We start from the raw sequence: 23,565 nt of genomic DNA on the forward strand, positions 1-23,565 counted from the left end.
TCTTGGGAGAGAGGCGGAAAATCCATGATATAAGGATTTGTAATTTTACTAAGGTGGATATTTGAATGGAGCTATCTTCAAGGTTGGTGAGCAATGAAACAAAACACCTAGCCAGAAAGCTGGGGCCAGATGCCTTGATACAGTGTGCATTTCAGCCTGGCATTGGGGTCCCTTACACCTCCTTAAGCATATTGTCATAGTCACTACAGAGATTAGGTGATTGCTTAAAATCTTCAAGAGGGGCACTTGGGTGGCTCAGTAGGTTGAGCATCTGACTCTTGCTTTTGGCTCATGTCAGGACTCTGCTTGGGACTCTCTCTCTCTCTCTCTCTCTCTCTCTCTCTCTCCCCTTCTCTCTCTGCCCATCCCTTGCTCATGCTCTTCTTTTCCCTCTCTCAAAATAAATAAATAAATAAATAAATAAATAAATAAGAACTTAGAAAAAACCTTCAAGAACACTTCATCAGAAAATTATATGCTATTACGGGGTTCTCAAAAATGGAGAGTTCTCAAAGACCAAGAAAATTTTCTCAGGAATGCCAAGGATATATTTTATATATTTAAGGGTAAAATTATCAACTATGTGAACCTGCACCATACAAGCTACAAATTATTGCTGAGAGAAATGTAAGAAGATCTAAAATAATGGCAAAGTAAACAATATTCATCAATCAGGGGCACCTGGCTGACTCTGTCGGTGGAGCATGAAACTCTTGATCTCAGGGTTGTGAGTTCAAGACCCATGTTGGGTGTAGAGACTACTTAAAAATAAAATTAAAAAAAAAATTCATCGGGACACCTGGGTGGCTCAGTTGGTTAAGCATTTGACTTTGGCTCAGGTCATGATCTCACAGTTCGTGAATTTGAGCCTCGCATCGGGCTCTGCGCTGACAGTGCGGAGCCTGCTTGGGATTCTCTTTCTCTCTCTCTCTCTCTCTCTCTCTCTCTCTCTCTCTCTCTCCCTCTGCTCCTCCCCGACTCATACTCTTTTTCTTTGTCTCAAAAAAAATAAACTTTAAAAAGAAATTCATCAATCATAAGGCCCATTGTTGTCAAGGAATGAATTCTCCCCAAATTGATGTACAAATTCAATTCATCTCCATCAGAATTTCAAAAGACCTTTTGTAGAAATCAATGATCTCATTCTAAAATGTATATGGACCCCTGGGTACCTGGGTAGTTCAGTCTGTCAAGTGTCCTACTCATGATCTCAGCTGGGGTCTTGATATCAAGGTTGTGAGTTTGAGCCCTGTGTTGGGCATGGAGCCTACTTAAAAAAAAAAAAAAAAAAAATATATATATATATATATACACACACACACACACACACATATATACGTGTATATATATATGGATATGCAAAAGACCTAGAACAGTCAAAACAATTTTGAAAAAGAAGATAGTTGGAGGACTGAACACTATCTGATTTTAGGAGTTACCATATAGTTACAGCAATTAAGACAGTTTGCTATTGGTGTAACAGTAGATACAGAGATCAATGGAACAGAATATACAGTTTGAAACTGACCCACACATATATAGTCAATTGTCTTTCAACAAGGGGCCAAGACAATTCATTGGAGAAAAGTCTTTTCAACAAATAGGGCTGGAACAATGGCACATCCATATGCAAAACAGTTTTGTCCTTCACTTCATACCACACACAAAAATTACTTTTATTTTTTTTTTAATGTTTATATTTGAGAGAGAGAGACTGTGAACAGGGGAGGGGCAGAGAGAGATGGAGACAGAATCAGAAGCAGGCTCCAGGCTCAGAGCTGTCAGCACAGAGCTCAATGCCCAACCAAAAGCTACCCAGGCACCCCCAAAAATTACCCTTAAAAGGGTTACTATCTGAAATGTAAAAGTTATAAAATTTCTAGAAGAAAACAGAAGAAATTCATTGTATCCAATGGTAGGCAAAGATTTCTTAAACACAAAAAGCAGAAACCGTAAATAAAAAAAAAAGATAAATTGTATTTTATTAAAGTTAAAAACCTTTGTTCTTTGAAAGATACTATTAAAAAAATGAAAACTCTAGGGGCACCTGGGTAGCTCAGCCAGTTAAGTATCAGACTTCGGCTCAGGTCATGATCTCACAGTTTGTGAGTTTGAGCCCCACATCTCGGGCTCTGGGCTGACAGAGTAGAGTCTGTTTTGGATTCTCTCTCACTCCCTCTTCTTCTGTTTCTCCTGCACTCTCCCTCTCTCTCAGAAATAAATGAATAAATAAATAAATAAATAAATAAATAAATAAATAAGTTTAAAAAAAATGAAAACTCTACACTTACCTTGATGAGCACTGAGAAATGTACAGAATTGTTGAACCACCGTATTGCACACCTGAAACTAATACAACACTGCCTGTTTACTGAAATTAACATAAACAATAATAATGGAAAAGAAAACTCAAGCCCCAGATTGGGAGAAAAATGTTTGAAATAGATATATTTGACAAAGAACCAGTATTCAGAACATAAAAGAACTTGTACGGCTCAGTAATAAGACATCTTAATTTTTTTTAATGAGCAAAAGAGTTGAACGAACACTGTGCAAAAGAAAAAATATAAATGGCCAAAAAGAATATGAAAAGATGTTTAATATAGTTAATAGGGAAACACAAATTAAAATCACAATGAGATATCATAACATACCCACCAGGATGGCTAACATTAAAAAGATCGACAATACCGGGGCACTTGGGTAGCTCAGTCAGTTAAGTGTCCGACTTCAGCTCAGGTCATGATCTGGGAATTTGGGAGTTTGAGCCCCTGAGCTCCATATGAGGCTGTCTGCTCTCCGCACAGAGCCTGCTTCTGTCTCCCTCTCTGCCTCTCCCCTGCTTGCCTGTGCAGGCACGCTCTCAAAAATAAATGAACATTAAAAAAATTTGACCATACCGTGTATTGTCAAGGATGTACAGCAACTGGAACTCTCTTACAGTGTTTGTGGGGGTATAAAATGATAAACCACTTTTTTTAAAGTTTATTTATTGCTAATTTCTATACCCAACATAGGGCTCAAACTCACAACCCCAGGAGTCAAGAGTCACATGCTCCACCAGCTCAGCCAGCCAGGCACTCTGGTAAACCACCTTGCAAAGCAGTTGGGCAGTTTATTAAAATGGGAAACATGCACTTGCCATATAACTAGTAATTCCGCTCCTAGATGTTTACCCCAAAAAAGTGAAAACACATATCCATACAAAGACTTCTATATGTACTTTCATATTAGTTTTATTCATAGTTAGCAAAAATAGAAACCAAATATTCCTTAACAATTAACTAGATAAACAAATTGTGGAATATCCATGCAATGAAATACCATTTGGCAATAAAAAGGAATGAACTAATGATACACAGAGCAACATGGATGAATCTCAGAAATATCATGTTAAACAGAAGAAGCCAGAAACAAACCAGTGCCTACCGTATGATTCTACTTCTATGAAACTGTAGAAAAGGCAAAAACTAAAGTGACAGGAAGCAAATCAACATTTGGTCATGTCAAAATGACTCGGGCAACTTGAATAGGATCCTACCTCCTAAAGACTGGACAAATCTAGTTATCAATAAGCTTAATAATTGCAATGGAATTGCACATCAAATGTGTTTCAATCCATGAGTTTGTAACGATATTAAAACATACATACATACACACATCGTTTACAAAATTAAGCCTATGACAAACAATTGTCGGTGGTGGAAACAGAAATGTTATAATATTATATGTTCTGTACTGTATTTCTAACAACATTTGGCTTGACCTCAGAGATTTTAAAATTATGAAATATTTATTAAATATACGGTTACCGAGGCAAATGAGATTGTATTTATTTCTGAGGATGTAAGGGAACTTGTTTTCTTCTGTCAAAACATTTCTTAATGTTGTCAACAATAAACAACACTTTGAAACTCTTTTATAAACCATCTAATCTTGGGTTCTATCCACAGAAATTCCCTGAATTCATACCACGTGTCCATTTAGTCCACATGGCTTTTCTGTCCTCTTTCCACGTCTGAAATGCCAGGTCCTCTGAAACCTCCCAGTTTCATTACTGTAAGTGCTGAAATGCCAAGCAGTCTCCTAAATTCCAGGCCACTTGGGTAGTATCTTAACACTTCCCAGTCTCGAAGTCCTAGGTTTATGTTAGATCACTTTTACTTTTGCCCACTTGAAGACTCCAGCAGTCCACAGACATTTTGTCAGGATTTATAGATTTCCTCCCTTTAGGGTGGCATTTAATCACGAGGGAAACCAAAGAATCTGAATGGGGGAGCCTGGGTAGCTCAGTGGGTTGAGCGTTCCACTCGATTTCAGCTCAGGTCCAGAAAGCACAGTCATGAGATTGAGCTCTGTGTCTGGCTCTGAGCTTTGCATGGAGCCTGCATGGGATTCTCTCTCCCTCTCCCTCTGCTCCTCTCCCACATTTGTGTACTCTCTGTCTCTCTAAAAAAAAAAAAAAAAAAAAAGAATCTGGATGGATTCATAAAACCCATAATCATCAATGGAAAAACAACTCGAAGTGCAAGCTCTCCTGATAGTTTTCAGTCAGTTTGTCTCATAGTCAGAAAAGTTGTTTTTACCTGTCACCAACTGGGACTGTGTGGAAAACACAGATTCTGAATGGGACCCCGGGGGAAGGGGAGGTTGTGTGTGGGAAGTGAGGAGGAGTGAGATAGGATGTGTATGTCACCAGAATTATGTTCCTCCACGTAACTGGGAGGAGGATGGAAATTTAGAGCTAGAAAGGAACTTAGCAATCATCTACTCCTTATTTTTTATCTTACGGACTAAGAAACAAAGGCTTAAAGAAGTAAAATAGCAGTAGCCAGGAGCAAGAAGTAGCCTGAAGCCTAGTTCATGGTCCTTTCTACTATACCCCCTATTTTTGAAAATGATTTATTTAGAGGGGCACCTGGGTGGCTCAGTCGGTTGACTGTCCTACTTCAGCTCAGGTCATGATCTCATGGTTAGTGGGTTGGAGCCCTGCCTTGGGCCGTGCTGACAGCTCAGAGCCTGGAGCCTGCTTTGGATTCTGTGCCTTCCTCTCTCTCTGCCCCTCCCTGGCTTGTGCTCTGTTTCTGTCTCTCAAAAATAAACAAATGTTAAAAAAAAAAAAAATTATTTATTTAGAAAGCTAAAACAGACAAATGCAAGAGACAAACTCTTCATAGATTTCAGGGTTCCAGTGACAGTGAGATTTTTATCAAGACTAAAAACTGCCTGAGCCATAAAGGTAATTTAAATATTTGCAGAAGCTAGTTTAAACTAGCTCTGGTATTTCCTAGGGGTACACCTCCCTTGTTTATGTTTCTTAATTAAAAAGTTGAAAACAAAAAAGTAGAAAGATAGGCCATGGGTTCCACACAGGCTCAAATTCAATCCTTGATCATTCATTCCTCATTCAGCAGTATTTAAAGTCTGATATGGATAAGGCACTATGCCAGGTGCTGGGAATCCACAGAACACAGTCCCTGCACCCTCAGAGCTTACACGACAGGTGAAGACAGAGTATCACAGTAGTAATTACATTCAAGTGTGTTGAGTGTTACACCTGGGGAAATGCCAGAGTCTATGGATTTATCCCTGGGGAAAAATTCAAGCTGTTTCTCTTCTGTTATAAATATATTTCTGGGCTGCCTCGTGAGTTCTCCAAACATGAATTCTTTTCAATAAAACATTTAAAACAACAAACGTTTACTGAATACCTACTGGTGTGCCATACAGTACGTGAACATCCGCAAGAAAGATAAATTAACAATGTAAGAATCCTTCTGTACAAGTACAAAATTATTTTGTATTATACATGCCTGATATTTTTACTATCATTTGAAACCACTGAAACCATTTGAAACCACTGTGATCTGAAAAACAATTTGATTTACCTTGAGACTTCAGGCCCCCAGAAGAATGCTATTTTTTAAAACAGGTTTTGTCTAGCAAAATTACCCACCCCGCCCCTATCTTTTCAGAGCGCTGCAAGGCTCTACCTACTACCTGGCAGAGGTCTGAATGGAGCCTCTCCATCCTTAAAGGGCCAGCTCAGGGCTCTCCTCTACCAAACGCTTCCCTGCCATAAGCCTGCGTACACCTTTCGCCCTCCCTACTCTTATAGATCCCGCATTTATATAGCATTTAGCATATATTCTTTTCAGTGTTGACTTTGTATATGTGTGTCTTCCCCAAACTGGAGGGATTGTTTAGCTAAAGGCTGTAACTCGCTATCCCCCTATGGTATCACCTTAAGAGGCGGTCGCCCCAGATCCGTACATTCAGCACAGAAATAGAAATTCCACTCATAATGTAGCAGACTCTCTCATTAACCTTGGGGCCCTATTTCCCTCTCACTTGCAACAATCTGGTTTATTCCACGGGGTGGAGAAAGAAGCCAGGCTGGCAGGGTGGGAAAGGAATGGCGTCAGTGTGAGGTCACGCCACATTGTCCCGAATGCCATCTCCACTCCGAGGCTACGTTAACGCAGGATGGAGGGATGCAGCTGGAGGAAAGATACAGGCCCACCTCGTGCAGACTACGAGCAAAAAGACGGCAGGACGGAAAACACTGCGGGGAACCTCGCGGGGTGTGGCAGGACACCTGGGCGCCAGCAGCGAACGCCCGCAGGGAGTGAAAGCGAGGACCAGGGAGCCACGCCGGGGCCGCGCAGGATGAGGCGGGACTTCCGGAACCCATTTGCTTGAGTGGCAGGGGAACCGGAAGTGGGGGCGCTGCTGCTGGTGCTGGGGCCCGAGGAGGGACGCGCCGGAGCGGGGCCGCCGGGACTGAGCGAGCGACAGACGCGCCACCCGCCGACGCCGCAGCCGCTTGGGGCCCGCACGGACCCTCTGCCTGAGTGAGTGCAGCCAGGGTCGCGGGGAACCGGTGGCCTAGAGGCGGGGGTCGGAAGGGCCGGCGATGTGTTATTGTGAGAGGCTCGCGACCTCCCCTCCCCCACTCTGGGCCCCTCCCCCCCGCGCCACTACGTCCCCCGCCACCTCCCGCCGCCCTTCGGGGGGCCTCGCGCGCGCGCCTTCTCTCCGGCTCGGCGTGGCTACCCTACTCGCCAGCGCTACCCTCGGACCGCTCGCCGCTCCCCTGAGGGCCTCCCGCCCTCACCCCACCCCCAAATGAGCCGACTCGGCTAGGCCGCTGGCCGCCGTCTCCACCCTCCTTTCCCGGGATGGGGCGGGGGAGGGGGGCAAGGTGGCGGGGCGGCCTCCCCTCCCCGGCCCACCCCCTGGCGCAGGCCTCCCGGCACCCCAGTTCTCTGGGACCGGAGGGGAACCGCCGCAAGCCCCATTTGTAGCAACTCTGCTGCCTCTGGCCTCAGCTGTTGGCCTCTTCCCTCCATCCCCGCGTTCGAACCTCAGACCCTCCCTTCCCTTTCCTCCTGTCGGAGAGGCCTTTAACGCGGGCCCAGACCCGTTACTCGGTTGCATGTTGACCGAGCACTTTTTCCTCTTCCTTTTGTTGAAAAATTTCAACTCTTTTCAAACTTCTCGGTTGTCTCCAATGTATTCAGAAACCCGCAGGCTGTCAGGACTCCAAAGGCTATGTAGCCCACCTCGTTTTAGAGATGAGGCCCAGCCCAAGGTCAACCAGCTGCTTAAAATGCCAGTGGGCAGATTTTCTCAGGTGCTTTTTACTTGGTCCATCCGTGTCCATTTACCCGACCAGGACCTCTGGCCAGGTTTGTGATGTACCCGTTGCACGGTGACTCACTGTTCTGTTTTCGGTAGCTCTCAGGCCAGCGTTGCCTTTCTTGATTTATGTACAAACCTTAAGAAAAGCAACACTTGAAGCTTTGGCCTCTTTTTAAGAGCGTGTCCGCAGAGAAAGGGAGGACCGTCTGCACCCGCTCTAGGATTTCATTTTGCACAGCTTTAAATTGGGGGAGATAAAGGTGTGGAGGAAGAGGAAGAAAATGCAGAGGATTGTCTCTCCTGAGCATTTGCATATATATGCCTTGGCCTCCCAAACGCTTGTCTTTAGCTTGTCCTGGGCACATTGTTCTGATGGAAAGGTTGCCTCCTTGTGGGGGAGCAGGGGAGGAGGAGGAAATCATTGTGCTTTAATTTGTTGGCTTGGGCGGGCATTTGATAATAAATTATGGATGTGCTGGAACCCTGGGACCCACCCACCTGCCCACTGAGGCAGGGTATTCCGGATGAGGCTTTCCTTCCCTTTCAGAATAACCCTGCTAATTCCCTCTGAAACAAAATGAAGAGTCTGAGGTCAGAGTGGAAACATTCTAAATCTTTTAATTCTTAGTGCAACTTTTCTCCTCCCTGTCTTTCTTGGTTAAACTAAAGATCCAGCTCAGCTAGAGAATTTATATTTCTTTGTTGTTGGAACTGCTTTCTGATTAAACGTGCTACACCACGTACCGGTAGAAGTATTGTACCTGGAAATTCTGTTCACTGTCATAGTCCAAGTTAAGGTAGAAAGAAGGGAAAACGGAAATGCTGTGCTTACTCTTCATTTTTTCCAAAGAGCTCATTTTAATGGAATATCAGAGATTCAGAATAGAGTCTGAATTAACAAAACTTTCATTCTTGGGATCTTTATCTCCATTCTGCTTTGTTTTTCTAACTGAACCTGCTGTTTCTGATTAGAAGTTAGTGACTTATAATTCCCCCCAGTGGGATTATTATTAATCAGGAAGGTGAGATGGGAGTCAGATCCCCCTCCCTGTTGGTACTTTTTTTGTTGGGTTACTGAGTACAGCTTCCCATTCTGAATACTGCTGTGTTACAGTATTGCTCTACCTGAGGCAGGAAACCGAAAATCATTCAATTTTTGTGTCCTACCATAGGCTGTTCTGAATAGTTCCTGATTCATTCTTCATTTCTCTTATAAAGAAAACAACACCTTATTTTATCAGACTCCCAAATTATTTAAATCTTCTAAATGCATAGTCCCCTAGATTATACATTTCCAACCTGGTTCTTTTTTTTTTTTTAATTTTTTTTTCAACGTTTATTTATTTTTGGGACAGAGAGAGACAGAGCATGAACGGGGGAGGGGCAGAGAGAGAGGGAGACACAGAATCGGAAACAGGCTCCAGGCTCTGAGCCATCAGCCCAGAGCCTGACGCGGGGCTCGAACTCACGGACCGCGAGATCGTGACCTGGCTGAAGTCGGACGCTTAACCGACTGCGCCACCCAGGCGCCCCCCAACCTGGTTCTTAAAAAGGAGATTGCATGGGGTTTTGGCTCAGTTTTTCTTCACCTGCTCTTTAAAGAGGTTATTAAGCCATAGGCATCAATAAAACAGAAAGCTACTCTGCACTGTGAGAATTTGATTTTGCAAAACAATTCAAAATCCGAGTGAAAGCACAAAGAAACAATTTTTTTGCTCAGATACTTTGCCCTTGTAGAGAAGGAAGGATGACCTTGTATTCATAGTTAAAGGGGGGAAAAAAGACTGCTAATTGGGAATATTTTGCAGTCTTCTCTCAGGTCTGCCTGCCTGGTAGCCTCAGATAAGTGACATTTTACCCCCTTCAGTTTCTGTCTCTGTTTCTTCATTTTGCCCAAGAAGAAATTTAGGACCAAGATGAAAGTATTTTGCTTACAGTATCAGGATGCCACTAAATTTGGGTAGTAGTAATAGGGTATATAAGTGAGTTGAATTAGTAAATGAGAATTTGTCATATCTTTTCTATATAGAGTCAAAAGTCCTTTGCTCAAGAATAATAAATAGGCTTTGGAGGTACGTCACCCTGAGTTCCAATCCCAGCTCTCCCTGTCGTGGAGCAGGTTCCTGAAATTTCACTGAGCTTCAGTTTTATTTAAATAACAAAGCTCCTAGCACAGTGAGTTGCAAATAGTAAGTTCTTCATCATCAGTTGTTTACCTGTTGGAGGAACCCTGAAAATCCATGTTAGTAAATTAAATCAAATCTAGAAAGATTTTGTATCATTTAAAAAAATTTTTTCATGTTTTTTTATTTCTGAGACAGAGAAAGAGCATGAGAGGGAGAGGGGCAGAGAGAGAGGGAGACAGAATCTGAAGCAGGCATCAGGCCCTGAGCTGTCAGTACAGAGCCTGACGCGGGGCTTGAACTCAAAAACTGTGAAATCATGTCACCGAAAGGTTTTATATCTTAAATAGACCATTGGTCTTGAATGTAGAGTACGTGCACTCCTGGGGATTGCAGAAGATGATCCATTGGAATACAGGAAACAATTTAGAACTTCTTTTTACATTTATTTTTTTATGTAGAAAGGGGGAAAATAGACTTTATTAATATTTCATATACAGATTAACCACTCACGTTTAATTTATAAATAAATGTACATATGTCAGGGCACATTTCAGAAAGATTGTAAAATATTAAAAATGTTTGGGCCCCATGAATCTGGACCAATCTTTACTCATATGCTTTAATTCACTTTATGCTTTTTTTGTTAGGTGTTCAGCTTGCCTCTCTTTGAATCTTTATTGGAGGAGTCTACTTAGAGGCAGGCCGTGTCATTTTGTATCATATTTTTTAGAAATTTGTCTAACTGTACAGTCTATCCACTGGCCCTGTGTTCCTATTTGGGGACATACAAATTAAGCTTAATACCTCCTCGGAATCTTCAAATACTTTGACAGTTATGTGTGTCCTGTGTCTTCCTCTTCCCGATTGAGTTTTTCTACACGTTATAAACATAGTTATTCCTTTCAACTATTTCTAATATGACACGCTTTTAAATTTCTCACCGTCTTGGCTCCTTTCCTCTAGACACCTGCCAGTTTGTCAAAATTCGTGAAGCTTTTCAAGATCTGAACATGGTATCCCAAGAACTGAATGAAGTTGAAGTGCCTGCATTTTGTCTTTTAAGTGGTCACCCTGTATTAGCAGCTTGTCACCCTTGTTCTTTAAGCAATCCCAGGAACAATAGTTTCAATTATATAATCATATAGTGAAAGTAGGACAGATTATTTTTCTCTGTTTTAGTAGTGGTCTCTCAGTTAATTCTGTGTCCGTTAACTTTTGTCTCACAAAATACCTAATGTATTAAGTGTCTCTCCAGGTGGGAAAGTAAATGAGCACAAACTAATGAAATAGTTGGGTTTTTAAAAATCTATTTAAAAACTTAGGAAATAGTTTTTTGGATTAGTGGAAAATGAAGCTGTTTGTTGTGGTACTTTACATTATATATGTAATTTTGAAATCCATAAGATGCAAAAACTTGATTGCACCTTATCTGTTTTAAGGCCAGTAGAGCTGTTTGATCAGCAGGGGAGAAAAGTTTGTTGTTGTTTTAAAAAAAATTTTTTTTTTAATGTTTATTTATTTTTGAGAGAGAGAGTGTGTGAGCAGGGCCGGGGGAGGGGCAGAGAGAGAGAGAGGGAGAGACAAAGAACTCAAAGTGGGCTCCAGGCTCCGTGCTGTCAGCACAGAGCCCGATGCGGGACTCAAACTCACGAACTGTGAGATCATGACCTGAGCCGAAGTCGGACGCTTAAGCAGGCACCCCAGGAAAGGTATTTTTAAAATTAAAACTACTGTTAAACACCATGTCAGATTTTAACCTGTGTAGCCAAAGTTCAATCTAGACTTGAATTTAGACCCCAAAACACTTTTGTATAGAAGGTATAGAATGTTTTATTAGCTTAAAAACAAAAGCAACCCCCCCCCCCCAATTAAATGTTTCTATGTGACTATTTGTTTTAACCCCCTTAGTCATTTTTTCTTTTTCTTTTGTGCATCTTTTAATTTTTCCATACTTTATCTTGGACAATGAAACCTCAAACAGATACCATAATCTGACTGGAGCTTTACAAATTCATCTGGCAGTTCGATCTAATTCTTGTATTTTACATTGATGTTTTTAGCTCCAAGTAGTTTCTGTTTTTTGGGTGAAATGGTTAGATAGATATAATGCCCTCTTTAGGGAGTCAGCATGAACTGGTTTGTGATTAGTGGGCCAGATGTGACGTTATTGGGGCCAAGCAAACCTAATTTCATTTGCTCCCTGCACAAATTACCTAAATTACCTACTCATAAATCTCATTTTGCAAGGGTTGGAGGTGGTATATATAAAACATGGCATATATAATTTTTCATAGATAGCTGTTTTCTGATAGTTGCAAATTTTAGTAAAGAAGTACATACAGATGGTCCCTGATACAATAATGACTCTATTTAGGATTTTTGACTTTACAGTGGTGTGAATGCGGTATGCATTCAGTAGAACTGTACTTCCAGTTTTGAAGTTTGATCTTTCCCCGCGCTAGCGATACGCAGTAAGTAAGATCGTCTCATGCTGCTGGGCAGTGACTGGGCAGTGGCAGTGATCCAAAGCTCCCAGTCAGCCCCATGACCCCGAGGGTCAACATCCCATACACTAACAACCATTCTGTACCTATGCAGCCATTCTGTTCGTCACATTCAGTATAGTATTCAATAAGTTACATGAGATATTCAGCACTCTGTTGTAAAATAGGTTTTGTGTTACATGATATTGCCCAACTGTAGGCCAGTGTAAGTGTTTTGAGCACCTTTCAGGTATGCTAGGTTGTGGTACTTGGTAGGTTAGGTGTATCAAATGCATTTGTGACTTAGGATATTTTCAACTTACAATGGGTTTATCCAATTATAATCCCATTGTAAGTTGAGGAAGATCTGTACACAGGGTGTGGATGGTATTTTATATTTTCAATTAGATATGGGCTTAACCCTGAGCCTAATTTTTTTAGACCTAGTGTTATTTAGAGTGGAGCTAATTTATTTGCATAGTGCTAAAAAATTGGTTTGCTTCTGTAATGTATTTTTCATGAATGAAGGTATGTTTTTATGTTTAGAGGTTTGTTACTTTCTAATTCTCAAAAATTGCTGCTTTGGCAATCCAGCATGTGTGTTTACTGAGTAAGTACTTACTGAATGAATATATCTCCATCTTCTTTCAGAGAAAGCTTAGCTGTATTTGATGATGGCAAGGGAAAGAAAAAGAGAATGGCCCCCTTTTCTGTAAGCTACAAAACCCCAGTTTTTTCTTTCACATCCTTTGCATGTGCCAAGTGATTTCTGGAGCCTAATGTCTCTAGTATGTATACTTTAGAGTTGATTGAAAACAGTCGGGTGTTTTTGTCTTTCTAGAAAGGTTAGCACTTCTAGTTTTCCTAAATTTCACTCATTGCTTCTTTTCCACTATCAGATGCCATATTTGGGTTAGTCATTAATAACATTTTCTTAGTGGAGACCTGACAAACATAAAAAACCTTGTAAACATTGTCAAAAACCACTACCAAATCCTATGACTAGTTTTGTCACCATCGGTACAGTTACCTGTGATGTTTAGTAGTGGATTCTAATCATGGCTGTAGTAATTCTCAGGTGTCTTAACTTGAGCAGCCTAAAAGGTTCTAATGCAGGTTTCATTGAACTCTTAAGTGTCTAATTCCTTGTGTCATTTGGTACTTACATTAACATGTAATCATGAAAAATTAATGTAGATGTAAAGTGTATACTTGCAGCAGATTTTTTTCTATGTAATGCACTTAATGCACTGTTCCTCAATGATATTCAAACCTGTCTAGAAGTTTAATGATGCTAGATATTTATGGGACTTAAGCAGTCGTGTCCTTGAATTCCTCTCTGCTGAAAATAATCTCCAGTTGTTTTCGGTAAAACCACAGTGAGACTTAAATTATTATTTCAAACCTGACATGTAATATTTAAGTGGTAACAAATAAACACTCCTGTTAATGAATGAAACATGACACAGACATTTTCCCCCTCAGGTGTAGAATGAGCCAAGGAGACTCAAACCCAGCAGCTATTCCACATGCAGCAGAAGATATCCAAGGAGATGACAGATGGATGTCTCAGGTAAAAGGAAGTGTGTATGTATTCACCCAAGATGAGTCTTTTCAGTTTTTCCAAGTCTTTTGACCAAAGCAGCAAAGGGGCATTTTTTATGGTCAGTAAGAATTATTTACAATTTTTTTTTTTTAATTTTTTTTTTTCAACGTTTATTTATTTTTTGGGACAGAGAGAGACAGAGCATGAACGGGCGAGGGGCAGAGAGAGAGGGAGACACAGAATCGGAAACAGGCTCCAGGCTCTGAGCCATCAGCCCAGAGCCCGACGCGGGGCTCGAACTCACGGACCGCGAGATCGTGACCTGGCTGAAGTCGGACGCTTAACCGACTGCGCCACCCAGGCGCCCCGAATTATTTACAAATTTTTAAAGATTTATTTAAAATATTTTTTTTTTAATTTTTTTTTAACGTTTATTTATTTTTGGGACAGAGAGAGACAGAACATGAACCGGCGAGGGGCAGAGAGAGAGGGAGACACAGAATCGGAAACAGGCTCCCGGCTCTGAGCCATCAGCCCAGAGCCTGACGCGGGGCTCGAACCCACGGACCGTGAGATCGTGACCTGGCTGAAGTCGGATGCTTAACCGACTGCGCCACCCAGGCGCCCCATGATTTATTTAATTTTGAGAGAGAGACAGAGTTCAAGTGGGAGGAGGGGAATAGAAGAGGGCAACACAGAATGTGAAGCAGGCTCCAGGCTCTGAGCTGTCAGCACAGAGCCAGATGTTGGGTTAGAACTCATGAACCATGAGATCATGACCGGAGCCGAAGTCAGACACTTAACTGACTGAGTCACCCAGGCGCCCCAAGAAGAATTATGTAAAAAAATTTTTTTAATGTTTATTTATTTTTAATTTTTTAAAAAAATGTTTATTTTGAGAGAGAGAGCATGAGCGGGAAAAGAACAGAGAAAGAGGGAGACAGAATCCAAAGCAGGCTCCAGGCTCCAAGCTGCCAGCACAGAGCCCGATGTGGGGCTTGAACTCACTAGCCATGAGATCATGACCTGAGGGAGGGAGGGAGAGAGGGAGGGAGCGAGGGAGGGAGCGAGCGTGCGTGTGTGCGTGCATGTGTGAGCACAAGTTGAGAAGGGGCAGAGAAAGAAGAGGGCAGAGGATCCAAAGCGAGCTTTGCACTGACGGTGAGCTCAAACCCACGAACTGTGAAATCATGACCTGAGTCTAAGTCAGATGCTTAACTGACTGAGCCATCCAGGTGTTCAAGAATTATTATTTAAAAATTTTTTTTTAATGTTTATTTATTTTTGAGAGAGACAGTGTGCGAACGGGGGAGGCACAGAGAGAGAGGGATACAGAGTATGAAGCAGGTTCCAGGCTCTGATCTGTCAGCACAGAGCCCGACGTGGGGCTTGAATCCAGGAACCATGAGATCGTGACCTAAGCTGAAGTTGGATGCTTAACCTACTGAGCTACCCAGGTGCCCCAAGAATTATTATTTTAAACGAAAATCTGATGTTATGCTAATGTCCTATGTAATCACCAGTCTGATGTTGGTACAGAGGAGTATTTTGAAAGCATAGTAACTGCTTTCTGTTGATTTTGAAAGATAGTGGTGTCTCCACAGCATTCTTTTTTTTTAAGCTTTTTTTTATTTTGAGCTAATTTCAAAATTATACAAATACCACAAAAATTTTAGAAAGAATTTCTTATATCCTTCATCCAGACCTGCCAGTTAACATTTTGCCACATCTGCCTAACTGTTCTGTCTGTATTTGTATTTGTATGTGTATACACCAACGTACGTGTCTTCTGAACCGTGTGGGAAGATGTTGCAGTCTTTGTGCCCGTTCTCCCCTAAATATTTCAGTGTATTTTCTAAGAATAAGGACATTTTCTTACGTAACTACATATAGTTATTAAAGTCAGGAAATGTGATACTGGTATTACACCATATTCACATTTCTCCATTTGTCTCACTGTTTTTATGTCAGTTTTCTTCCCAGTCTGGGATCACACATTGTATTCAGTTGTCCTCTCTATCTGAAATATTTCTCAGCCTGCGTTTTTCATGACATTGACAGTTTGGTACATAAGCCATTTATTTTGTGGAGAATCCCTCAATTTGGATTTGTCATTTTCCTCATAATTAAGATTCAGGTTTTGCATCTTTGGCAGGGTTATCAGTGAAGTGGTGTCCTTGGTGCATCACATGGAAGGTACATCACGTTCGTTTGTTTCATTGGTGATGCTGACTTTGATCACTTGGTTGGTTAAGATTGTTGGCCTAAACCGAATGTATTATGGAATGGACTCTTGGGTCTTCTTTTCAGTGCAGTTTTGAAGCTCACATTGTCCCAGGTAAAGCAAGTGGGAATCCTATCAGGCTGACTCCTGAGTCGTCTTGATGTTTTCCATTGTTTTTTAATGTTTATTTATTTTTGACAGAGAGTGTGTGTGTGCAAGCATGCGAGCAGGGGAGGGGCAGAGAGAAGGAGACAGAATCCAAAGCAGGCTTCACACTACCAGTGCAAAGCCCCACATGGGGCTCAAGCCCACGAACCTGAGGTCACGACCTGAGCCAAAGTCAGACCCTCAACCAACTGAGCCACCCAGGTGCTCCTTCATTGTTTTTTAGCACTGTATCTTCATATTCTTAACTTCTAATAGACTGTCACCACTTAGCCTTAACTAGATTTAATCTTCACTTACTGGTTTGCAGCCATATTTCCTCTTTGAAATAACAAGTTCTATTATGATTTTAAGTACCCAAAGTTTTACATTTTAGTATTTAATGATTCTTTTTACACTCTTGATTATTATATAGTATTCTTATGTTTTTGTCTTCCTAGACATAAAAATCAGTCTGTCAACCAGTTTATTTTGATTGGTGGTTAGTATTTTTTCAACTGTTCTTACATAGATCAATTGCTTGGTTATTCTTTCTTAATTTTTCTAGTTCGTTTGTGTCTTTAAAAACAGTATTATGACCGGCTGTGTGTTTATCAGTCACCCTAAAAAAATAAAATATTGCTAATAGAGTTGATGTTCTTTGTATACCCCTCAGTATTTTTTTATCTTTTTCCCACCTCCCATCCCCAAACCAGTATCCTAAATTTGGTGGGGTTTTTTCATGCGTTTACATGGTGTATATATAAAATTTCTAATTACATGTGTATAGAATTTTTGCATATTTTTAAGCTTTTTATGTTTTTTAATGTATTTTTCTACAGTATATCATGCATGTTAAAAGTGGAGCTGTAGTTTTTCCTCTCTTTAAGTAGTATTTCATTGCTATATATGAAAATACCATTCAGGTATTTTTAGGTTATTTATAACTTTATTAAAGGTAGTAACTAGGAACACTGTCTCAAATAATAAACTTTAAAAAAAGCTTACATAGTATAGAAGGATGACTTTACTAAATATTAAAATATATCCCCAGGGGTGCCTGGGTGGCTCAGGGTGGCTCAGTCGGTTTAAGTGTCTGACTCTGAGTTTTGGTTCAGGTCATGATCTCATGGTTTGTAGGATCAAGCCCTGTGTCGGGCTGTGTGCTGACAGCTCAGAGCCTGCTTGGGATTCTTTCCCTCTCTCCCTCTCTCCCTCCTTCCTTTTCTCTCTCTCTCTCTCTCAAATAAACTTAAAGAAATATATATGTATGTAATATACACACACAGACACACACCCAGATCTTGGTTTCTAATTCTCCAATGAAAGGAGCCAGAGCTCCTTGGAGAAATGATTGCTTCTACAGCCAGAGCAAAGAAAATGAAAGATGAACCAGGAGTGTCTTGTAGCGCAAGAAAGCAAGTATTCAGAAAAGGAGGGGGGAAAAAGATGTGTGGCAAGAATATCACTGCAGTGACATGTCCTCAGCATGTCTCATGGAAGACCTGTGATACTGGTCTGTTTTGTTTGTTTTTTAAATTTTTTTAATGTTTATTTATTTTTGAGAGAGAGACAGAGTGTGAGTGGGGTAGAGGCAGAGAGAGAGGAAGACACACAATCCAAAGCAGGCTTCAGGCTCTGAGCACAGAGTCTGACACGGGGCTCAAACCCACGAACCTCTCGATCATGACCTGAGTCAAAGTCGGACGCTTAGCCGACTGAGCCATCCAGGCACCCCTATACTGGTCTGTTTTAATGATATAGTCACTTTGACCACTTGAGGCCACCTGAAAGAGCGTTCAGGTGCAAAGTTGGACAACTTGAGCAACATAGTATTACTGGTTTGTAACTCAAGGATAAAATACGTATGAGTCCATTTTGCCATAAATAAGTGATTAGATAAATAGGAAATAAGGGACACATCTTCCTTAGAAAATAACTTGAGTTCATAAACGTGGGGGCTCCTGGCTGGCTCATCCAATAGAGCATGTGACTGGTGAAGAGTTTGAGCCCCAAGTTGAGTATAGAGGTTACTTAAAAATAAAATCTTTTAGGGGTGCCTTGGTGGCTCAGTCAGTTAAGTGTCCGACTCATGGTTTCGGCTGAGGTCGTGATCTCATGGTTTCTGAGTTCAAGCCTTATGTCAGGCTTTGTGCTGGCAGTGCAGAGCCTGCTTGGGATTCTCTCTCTCCCTCTCTCTCTGCCCCTCCTGTGCTTGTGCTCTGTGTCTCTCTCAAATAAATAAATAAAATAAACTTAAATTTTTTAAATAAAATGTTTTATAAATAAAGAGGGAAGGAGAAAGGGAAAAGATATATCTCATTACAACACCACAGTAGTAATTACTACAGGGAAGGTCCATTAATGAATACTAGTAGGTACAACTTCCAGGGGAAACAGTGTATTTGCCTAGCTTCAGAAGTATCTCCCTGGAAATTACTTTGGTGTTTTTAACATTTGACTACATATTTTTTGATACTCCCCTCCCTCCAGAAGGTAGAGCTCAATTTCCTCATCATTGTGAGCCGGATTAATGTCTTGTTTCTCACAAATACAGTATGGAAAGGAAAAATAATAAATGTATAGTGGAGAAATCTGGCAACCACCACCTTAACCAAATGATTAATGTTAACATCACCAGTGAATAAGTCGTGTTGATATTGTGTACTCCCTTCTGATACGATACAAGGGCGCATCACCTCTGTGGTAGTCTTCCAGAATAACCCATCGCCTTCTATTCATGAGAAAATATCAGACCTTGATTGAGGGACATTCTATAAAACACCTGATACTAAACAGGCCAAGGACATGAAATACATGGGAAGACCCAGAAGGTGTCCCATCTTGGAAGACACCAAGAAGACATATATAGTAAATGCCATGTGATATCCTGAATTGGTCCTGGGAACAGAAAAAGGACATTAGTGGAAAAATTGGTGAAATCTGAGTAAACTTTTTTTTTTTTTAGGTAATCTCTATACCCAGTGCAGGGCTCGAACTCATAACCCCGAGATGGAGAGTCAGGTACTCTACTGACTGAGGCAGCCAGGTGCCCCTGAGTAAAACTATTCTGGCTGATACCATTTACCAATGTGAATCTCTTAGTTCTGACCAGTGTACCATACTTAGGTAAGATGTTAACATTGGAAGAAGCTGAGTGGATATTGTACTATTTTTGCAACTCTTCTGTAGATCTAAAATTGTTTCAAAGCAAAACATTAAAAGAAAAAAAAAAACAAGGGGCACCTGGGTGGCTCAGTTGGTTAAGCGTCTGACTCTTGATTTTGGCCCAAGTCATGATCTAAGGGTCGTGAGATTGAGCTACAGGTGCTGGGCTCTGCACTGAGTGTGGAACCTGCTTAAAATCCTCTTTTTCTCATTCTCTCCCCACCTCCCCCTGCCACCTCCCCTGCCTGCACGTGCTTTCACACTCTTTCTAAAAAAAAAAAAAAAAAAAATCATGATTAAAACAAGTATTGATGTGATATTCAGTACTTCCTATGGGGTATTGCCAAACTAGTGTACCACATATCAGGAAATACCTGGAACAGATGAACATGTTCCCAGGAATACAGTCAATAAAATCCAGACTATGGGAGATGTTATAGATCAAATGATCATATTTCTTAAAATATTTAAAAAATAGGGGCGCCTGGGTGGCTCAGTCGGTTAAGCGTCCGACTTCAGCCAAGTCACGATCTCGCGGTCCGTGAGCTCGAGCCCCGCGTCAGGCTCTGGGCTGATGGCTCCGAGCCTGGAGCCTGTTTCCGATTCTGTGTCTCCCTCTCTCTCTGCCCCTCCCCCGTTCATGCTCTGTCTCTCTCTGTCCCAAAAATAAATGTTGAAAAAAAAAAATTAAAAAAAAAATTTTTTTTAAATAAATTTGGGCGCCTGGGCGGCTCAGTTGGTTAAGCATCCGACTTTGGCTCAGGTCATGATGTCACAGTTCATGAGTTCAAGCACTGCATCAGGCTCTGTGCTGACAGCTTGGAGCCTGGAGCCTGCTTGAGATTCTGTGTCTGTCTCTCTGTCTGTCTGTCTTTCTCTCTCTCTCTCTCTCTTCCCCTTCCTCTCTCCCTGTTCCCCCCCCCCCCCACCCGTCTCAAAAATAAACAAACATTAAATAAATTAAAAAATAAAAGTAAATTTGGGAGGTAGTAGCAGGGGGAGTGGGAAACCTGTAGATTAAAAGATTTAAGAGACAAGTTGGATCCTGACTTTTAAAAAAACTAAAATTTTTTTATGACTTGAATTTGAACACTGGTTATTTGTTGATATTAAAGACACTGCTGTTAATTTGGGAGAGTAGCATTGGCATTGTGGTTATTTTTTAAAACTCGGGGGCACCTTAGTGGCTTTGTTGGTTGAGTGCCTGACTCTTTGATTTTGGCTCAGGTCATGATCTCATGGTTCAACAGATCAAGCCCTGCATTGAGAGTGGATCCTGCTTAAATCCTCCCTCCTCATTGCCCTCCCCTCCCTGCTTGTGTACACGCTCTCTCAAAAAAACTTTTTTTTTTTTTTTTTCCATTTTATTTGAGAGAGAGTGTGCATGCATGAGCAGGAGAGAGGCAGAGGGAGGAAGAATCTTAAGCAGGCTTCTGGCAGAGCAATCTAGGCATCACCCCCCAAAAAAACTTTTTTAAGAGTTGCATAGTGACACTAGGGGGGCCTGGCGGGCTCAGTTGGAAGAGTATGTGACTCTTGATCTTGGGATCGTGAGTTTGAGCCCCATGTTGGGTGTAGAGATTACTTGAATAAACTTTAAAAAAAGGGTTATGTAATGAAATATTTATATTAGTAATATAAATGGTGTACTAAGTATAAATAGAATAAATATAGAATGCTGTATACTGAGTTTGCTTAAAATAATCTGAGGGTAGGGGTCAGTAGTTTAGGGGATGACTGAAATAATAGTGGCCATGTGATGATTGCTGTAGCTGGTGATGAATACATGGAGGCTTGTTATATTATTTTCTCAGCTTTTGTGGATGTTTGATATTTTTCATAATAAGATTTATTTAAGGGTGATACTGAAAGACTTGACTGTAGACAAATTTAATACAAATTGTATCAAAACATGTTAACCAGAAAAAGGCTCAGGAGCAGACTGAGGAAAATATTTGTAGTAAGTAATGCAGAAGAAACGTTGATATTTTTGCTTATATTATCAGCAAAAATATCCTCAAAGTACCACTAGATAAGTATCTCAGTACATGACAGGAAGTGTTTCACTTTTTGTTCCCAAAAAGTACAGATTAAAATAATGAGAAGAGAAAGGAGGGAGAGGGAGGGAGAAATACTAATATCCAATGTTGGTGCAAGATGATAAAATTAGTTCTGATGAAGTGCTAGAGTCAGTACAGATACAGCCCTTTTTGTTAACAACCTGGAAATATATCTGGGATCCACAAACGTGCTCATCTGCTTTCACCTAGGAATTCCCAACATGTACAAAATTGAGTATGTGTAAATTTCCTCATCACAGGAAATAGGACACTACTGGCAAGTCTGTCAGTAGGAAAACTTTAAAAAATGGGTGTGTCAGTGGATTTGTTCAGTAGGATATTACGTGGCTGTTAAAAATTATGGTTATGGGGTGCCTGGGTGGCGCAGTCGGTTAAGCGTCCGACTTCAGCCAGGTCACGATCTCGCCGTCTGTGAGTTCGAGCCCCGCGTCGGGCTCTGGGCTGATAGCTCAGAGCCTGGAGCCTGTTTCCGACTCTGTGTCTCCCTCTCTCTCTGCCCCTCCCCCGTTCATGCTCTGTCTCTCTTTGTCCCAAAAATAAATAAACGTTGAAAAAAAAAATTAAAAAAAAAATTATGGTTATGAAACTCACGTAGCTACATAGAAAAATGCTTCTAGTGCAGTGTTAACTGCAGTTACAGTGGCCACTGTTGATGGAGTACCTACTGGGTGTCAGCCAAAAGCTGGCTCTCTTCCCTGAAACTTTCCTCTCCATACCTCTACAACAGGTGTGGGGTGCCTGGCTGGTTCAGTCAGTAAAACGTGAGACTCTTGATCTCAGGGTCATGAGTTTGAGGCCCATATTGAGCATGGAGGCTTTTTTATTTTTTAATTAAAAAAAAAAAAAGTTACCAGCAGATGAGCATATGTGGAAAACAAGTGTCAGGTTATATTGCTTTCTGGGCTAGAAAGTAGACAAGTAGAATTTGAACATATTCTGTTCTGTCTCCAAAGCTATTGTGCCAGAAGGAGGTATACATAATACATACAAAACTTTAAAAAAAAAAAAAAAGAGGTGTTAGAGGCACGTGGAAAATGGCAAGAAGAGGGGCGCCTAGCTGGCTCAGTCAGTGGGGCGTGTGACTCTTGATCTTGGAGTCGTGGGTTCGAGCCCCATATTGGGTATGGAGCCTATTTTAAAAAATAAATAAAATAATTTTTCTTAGTAGCAAGAATAAAATACCCCGAAACAGTAATAGTTATGGGTTAAGATGATAGAATTCGAAGTGTTTTGATCTTTCTATTTTTCCAAACTTACTGTAGCTACTTTTATACTTAAAATATAGAGTACTGGAACCTTTAGAACAACGGAGCTTAAATTCCATGACCTTCTAGAAGCATGAACTATTTTATTGGTATTGAGAGGTAGTTAGTACTGTAGTACCTCAGTAGAGAGGTGATGTGTTGTGGAAGTGTACCTGCTCACCAGCTGAAGTTTTATTCTTGCCCATCTTATCCCTTCAGTTTAAAACGACTTGCTGAGGCGTGCCTGGTTGGCTCAGTCGGTTAAGCGTCCGATTTCAGCTCAGGTCGTGATGTCATAGTCGTGGGTTCGATCTCCACGTCAGGCTCTGTGCTGACAGCTCAGAGCCTGGAGCCTGCTTCAGATTCTGGGTCTCCATCTCTCTCTGCCCCTCCCCTGCTCACGCTCTGTCTCTCTGTCTCAAACATTTAAAAAAAAATTTTTTTAACTAAAAAATATTGAAACAACAGTAATTTAAAAAGCTTTTTTAATTTTTTAAAATGTTTATTTTTGAGAGAGTGAGAGTGCACACAAGCGGGCGAGGGGCAGAGAGACAGGGGAACAGAGGACCCCAAGCGGGCTCCGTGCTGACAGCAGAGAGCACCATGTAGGGCTCAAACTTGTGAACCTCGAGATCATGACCTGAAGTCGGACGCTAAACCGACTGAGCCCCCGGGTGCCCCCCAAAAATTGTGTACAAAGACGTGGATGCAAAAAAAGGAAAATCGGTCTCAAATCCTATCACCCTAAGGAGCAACTCTTTAATAAATTGTTAAAATTATTTCCAGAAGTGTTTTTGTATTTTCACCCAGAGCAGATGAGTATCTCTGATTCACTGCATTGTTGTCTGTTCTGATATTAGCAGAAATACTTCAACATAACTATACCTTAATTACTAAGGGAAGCA

The 23,565-nt window shown here is 41.2% G+C and overlaps 1 protein-coding gene across 3 annotated transcripts in view; it reads left to right on the forward strand.

The window, feature by feature from the left end:
- The first annotated feature begins 6,481 nt into the window (after positions 1-6,481).
- The window catches only part of PAFAH1B2 (platelet activating factor acetylhydrolase 1b catalytic subunit 2), a 28,240-nt gene continuing 11,156 nt past the window's right edge, over positions 6,482-23,565 (forward strand). Inside the window, exons 1-2 of one of the 3 annotated variants that reach the window (XM_043579431.1) lie at positions 6,482-6,854; positions 13,739-13,826. In XM_043579431.1, the coding sequence (XP_043435366.1) occupies positions 13,746-13,826 (81 nt within the window). In that variant the 5' untranslated portion in view covers positions 6,482-6,854; positions 13,739-13,745. Of the gene's footprint in view, positions 6,855-13,738; positions 13,837-23,565 lie in introns of those variants that run through there. The other 2 variants (XM_043579433.1, XM_043579432.1) reach the window with 2 other exon arrangements.

The sequence above is a fragment of the Prionailurus bengalensis genome, chromosome D1, assembly GCF_016509475.1.
Source record: "Prionailurus bengalensis isolate Pbe53 chromosome D1, Fcat_Pben_1.1_paternal_pri, whole genome shotgun sequence".
Lineage (NCBI taxonomy): Eukaryota > Metazoa > Chordata > Mammalia > Carnivora > Felidae > Prionailurus > Prionailurus bengalensis.